Source organism: Arachis ipaensis, chromosome B03 (assembly GCF_000816755.2).
Source record: "Arachis ipaensis cultivar K30076 chromosome B03, Araip1.1, whole genome shotgun sequence".
Lineage (NCBI taxonomy): Eukaryota > Viridiplantae > Streptophyta > Magnoliopsida > Fabales > Fabaceae > Arachis > Arachis ipaensis.
The window spans coordinates 506612-511874 of NC_029787.2; the positions used below are offsets into that span (position 1 = coordinate 506612).

The 5263-nt window shown below is 34.6% G+C and overlaps 1 protein-coding gene across 1 annotated transcript; it reads right to left on the minus strand.

The window, feature by feature from the left end:
- LOC107629456 (translation initiation factor eIF-2B subunit gamma) lies at positions 16-4410 on the minus strand. The gene is made up of 13 exons (XM_016332257.2): positions 4088-4410; positions 3857-3952; positions 3602-3679; positions 2929-3009; positions 2622-2841; positions 2486-2544; positions 2061-2110; positions 1881-1968; positions 1538-1795; positions 1336-1428; positions 1085-1189; positions 833-949; positions 16-468 (listed from the first exon to the last, which is right to left on the minus strand). Exons 1-13 carry the CDS (start codon positions 4157-4159, stop codon positions 403-405), a joined length of 1383 nt encoding a protein of 460 aa, XP_016187743.1. The 5' UTR covers positions 4160-4410; the 3' UTR covers positions 16-402.

The window sequence follows — 5263 nt, forward strand, 5'->3', positions numbered from 1 at the left end:
GGGAGGGAAGAATAAAAGAAAAATGTGACCCAAAATTTGGCCAAATACAGAAGGAGGTGCTGGTGTTGGTTCATAGTGCTTTAGTACCGCAATGCGACACCAACCGTATGCCTCCTGTAAATTCATTCACAAGACTTTGATGACAAGGAAACAATGGGTAGTCATTTACACAAATAGATACTCAACACCAACTGAAGCCATTTCTAAACTTGTGACAGAATGAAAAAGCAAAGGACAGAAATACAAATTCGAAACATTTAAGATTTCTTTCCCCTGCCAATATCTCATCATCAAATTGTACTGCCAGTCAAGCACAAAATTTTGCTTCAAACCTATACCGAACTGAAGTGGATAGATGTCACTGTCTTACGTATTACCCCAACCTGGATTATAACCTCTATTTCATTTCTTAGCTAAGACCTCCCCTTTGCACTCACTACCAGCAGCAACCACAAAACCTGCTCCGACCTGCAACACCGGCAACATCAAGGTCCAGTTCACATTGCAACCATAAAAATAAGTAATATCTCAAATTAGTCCTCAAATTTTTATTTTATGGACAAATTAGTCCACAAATCAAATTATTCATCTACATGAAATGACTGATCTGAGAATTTTAAAAATGTCTTAGAGACCGTCATATCTTTATTAAACAACGATGAAGACTGATTTGCCTAAACATTTTGGCAGAGTATAACGTGAGACTGATTTGTCTAAAAATAAAAAGTTGGAAACCAATTTGGTAATTAAAATTTGTTGGGAACTAAAATTTCTAACTAAATTTCTGGAGACTGATTAAGATATTACTCAAAAAACAAGAGAAGTGAATTACTTGACAATCTTTTAGTACGGCACGTTCTTGTAGCTGTACGTTGCTGCAGATAACTGAACCTTGGATTGAACAACCGTCACCAATGGTAACATGATTCATAACTATTGAATTAACAACCTGCAACCATAATAGCGAAAAATGAGGGAATTACTATAAACTACTTTTACATAGTAAATACATCACCCGAGTTAGATGCAAGCCAGCGTTGCTGATCAATGAGGATTAGAGAGAATCACACACATATCGTCCCACCTTAACATTTGCACCTATCCTGCAGTGACGGCCAATGACAGACCGTTTCACACTGCATTTGTCACCCATCTGTGAACCTTCCCCAAGCATACAATGTGGTCCTACCTAAAACAAATCAAGAGCATATGAACTTTAAGATGGGAAAGTAAAAGCAATGCAGAATACTGTATATCAGATAGCAGTGTTACTGTACAAATACATAAACCAGTTGCACTTGAACTTGAACTTTGCACTGTGCTTAATTAACTTACAGTTGTTTTTGCTCCAAGCTCTGCTGAAGGATGGATAATGTTATTTTGAGCAGAGAATGAATACCCTGACAAATGATTAGCTTCTCCTATCACCTGTCACATTAAAAATAAATATAACCCAATAAAGTTGAATGTACACAAAGTAAAATGCAAGACAATATCAAGTGCTTGATAAACAACATAATTAATATGACAAACTTACATCTCGATTTATATCGCTGTATGCTTGTATAGAATTCAAGCGAGCACAATACCTGTTGCTTCCGGCAATATAAACACAACATTTATGAGTTTTTCTGAAAGAAGTGCCATTAGGACTCAAAGCATATCGTTGATGAAACGTCCGCTCAGATGCATTAGCAAGTATTTGTGATAACATTTGTTGATTGCTTTGAGCAATAATCTTCTCGGTTCCATTTTCTTCTACTTGTGCTACGCCATTCAGTAATGCTTCTGATTTCTACCTCTCATTTCAAAATTTTGAATTAGGTTAAAATCCCACAAAAAAATTTAAACTACATCTATGCAAACCTTAAACAACTAACCAGTTGGCTTCGGACAAGATATGGCAATACATCATGTTTTAGGCTATGAAATGTACCCTTTTGATCTAAAACTTCTTGTAAAATTGATCTGCAAGAAAAATATGTATTTAAGATACAAGCAAATCATTTATAATATACAACATAGAATATAGATAGAAGCTGAAAATTAAATAAACATACCTTTTGAATGCATACAAGTGAGCATCCATTAAATCAGCTCTGATTTCTATCTGCATGAAAGATAAAAAAAACAGAAAATTAAATAAATAAGGATAAGGGCATAAAGTCTTCCATTTAATTTTCTACTATTCAGATAGCACACTCATAGTTCCATTAAAAAATGTTTTTTCTACCAGTTAAAACATCTGTGCATTTCTGAATACAAGCATAATAAAAACTTTCACCTCCGAGGCCTGAGCAGATAGAAAATAAAATAAATGTGCAGAAAAAGATATGCAATAAGTATAAATAGAAGAAACATGTGGTTTCAAGTTATGTTTTAGAAACACTGAATTCCCACAGTTAAAGAAGAAGAGTCTCTTATATCAGAGAAGTTATAGGTAGTAGGAACTAGGAAGGTTCAAATTCAAGGAAGATAAAAATACCTCGCCAGCTGCACGGAGTATGCTCTTCTGAACTCGGAGATCTTTTTCAACTTCAGCTCCTGAAAAGAGTTGCAGCTTTTACATTAAAACACATAAAGGTATAGTGCCATCTATAAGGAAAAGCTTGATATCTTACCAGTTGCTATGTGAAGTAAGAACTGTTGTGTGGGATCCAATCCTATCAAGTTATAGCGGCCAGGTTTCTTGGTTTTGTCTTTCCCACCAGAGGATCCTGACTCTGAAGGCCCACTTACAGGAGCAGAACAAAGCATAGCAGTGACAACAGCATCATGCCGCCTATGAGTAGCTGCAACTGCACCAAGTGGCACATCAGAAACAAGATCACCACTGACAACCTGCAGAGAAAACAAGACAATAATTCAACAATTTTGTTTAGATGTCAGAGTTAAGACTACAAGGGATAGGGATATTCGGTTATTCACCAATATGTCCTTAGCAGTTAGGTGGTGTGCAATCGCTCGAATAGCACCAGCAGTTCCTACATCCTCGGGAACTGCAGCAACCTGGGACATTTTCAAACACACACCAAAAAATAAATAAAATAAAAATAATTCACACATATAGCACTTATACGGAATGAGTATATTCACTACTGGGATATATATAGAGCTAACGACCTTTGGCACCCAAAAAAATTCCATAATTATAGAATCTTCTTAGCAGGATATGTTAAATGTTGCAGGTGAGTTTTTTACAATAAAAATTCATAAATTTGATCATGAAAAGTGATAAAATAACATAATAATAGTCAACATTATAGCCCTTGTACTTCCCACCTTTCAAGTCTTCAAACTATTTATTTATTTAGTTATGTTCTAAGTTTGATTCAGTCAGATATAATTCCTTTTTCAATCAAGTCTTGGAATCAGACACAGAGATCACTATCCTCTAATTAGGCTTTACACAACAACAGCATCCAAATCTTAACTCACTAGGTGCCATTGGTTACCGAAATAAAACAATATTATAGCATTGTAATGAGAGAAAAACAATACTCTATATAGGAAGAGAAAAAAACCGTTGTTCCCTTAAATGATTGATCATAATACTGCCCTAATCCTGTCATACGGCATAGGCACAAAATAGAGTAGTTACCTCGACATGGAGGCGATCAGCATAAGCCGCCGATATCCAGCCCCCAACATTAAGAGCAGCATCTTCGCCTTCGACTACCTACTCATCAAAACAGCATCAGCAATTAACTCTCAGCTGAAAATTCCATTGCCAATTCACGACAATCGCTAATTATCAATCAGTACTATAACCTATGCATCTATCACTATCAGTTAGAAGAATTACAAATGAAAACGATAGACTAGCTAAGCAAAATTAGAGTAATTAGCACATTACCACAATGAGATCTTTGAGGTTGCTAAGCTCCAATAGCTCGAGCACGTAAGAGATAACAGGCCGGTTCGCCACCGGAAGCAAGGCGTTCGGAATCTCCTGCGAAACGAAACGAGACGAAAAGAAATGTTTCAACTACACATTTAGACGTCCGAAAATAGGGTTTACTTGGAAGCATTCTCCGATAGCGGCAATTTTTCATCCTCCGAAGAAGCAGAGAGAGAGAGAGAGTACCTTGGAAACGAGAGGGAGGAGTTTCTTGGAGACCCCGCCGGCGAGAACAACGACTTGAAAGTCCATGATCATCGCTGAAGAAAGGAAGGGCTTTCGGAGGGTTTTCGATTCTGTATCCCAAATCTCGGATGTCTTCACTGCGGCCAGCGGAGCACTCACTCGCCGAGCCCAAACCAGACACGATTCTGATTATTGTTTATTACTAATCTGCCCTTGCATTTTAAGCTCCAGTTTTTACTTTTTAGCATGTTGAGGTTATGTATTGATAATTAATTTGTTAATGAAATCTAGTAATAATCTCACATTCTCATGCAAGCAATGAATGCAAATCTAACAACAATGTTGGTTTTTCTGTGAAAGACCTTCAATTTTAGGATGTGCTTGTATCAAGTATAAAAATTAGAAGATGGTAAATGGTCTATTTTGTGAGATTGTCCCTCATACTTTGGAGTATGGATATTCTCCATCTCTCTTATTTGAAAAAAAAAAAGGTTATATATATAATAAAGGATAAAGTATTAAATTGGCCTGTAATTCTATTTTGGTCTTTAAGGTTTAAAGTGTTCTATTTAAATTTAAAAAAGTTTTATTTAGCTTCAAATTAGTTCCATCATAAGGTCAAAGTTAAATAATTTACTGAATGTCTTATATGACAGCAGTACAAAAACAAGTTTGATAATCTTAGATAATAAGTACAAGCTCCAAAGGTACAAAATTAACTGTGGTACATCAATACATTTATTTATCATTCTCCTTAATTATATAGAAAATATTTCATTTAAATTGAAAAAAATGATAAATAAAAGTATTGATGCATCCACGATTGATTTTGTATCTCTGGAGTTTGTACTTGTTCTTCAAATTATCGATCTTGTTTTTATAATACTGTCATGTAGGACATTCTAATTATTTAACTTTGACATCATAGTGAGACTACATTGAAGTTAAATGAAACTATTTTGAATTCAAATAGGACACTTTAAACTTTAAGGACCAAAACAGAATTATGCCCAAACGTAGAAGATCAATTTAATACTTTTTTCTATAATAAAAGAGTGATTCCTCTAATATAATTAAAGAATTTCAATATATCAAACAGTAAAAATAATAAAGTAATTTTATTTATTTATTTTTGTATTTATAATTTTATTTAAATAATATAAAATAAATATAAAT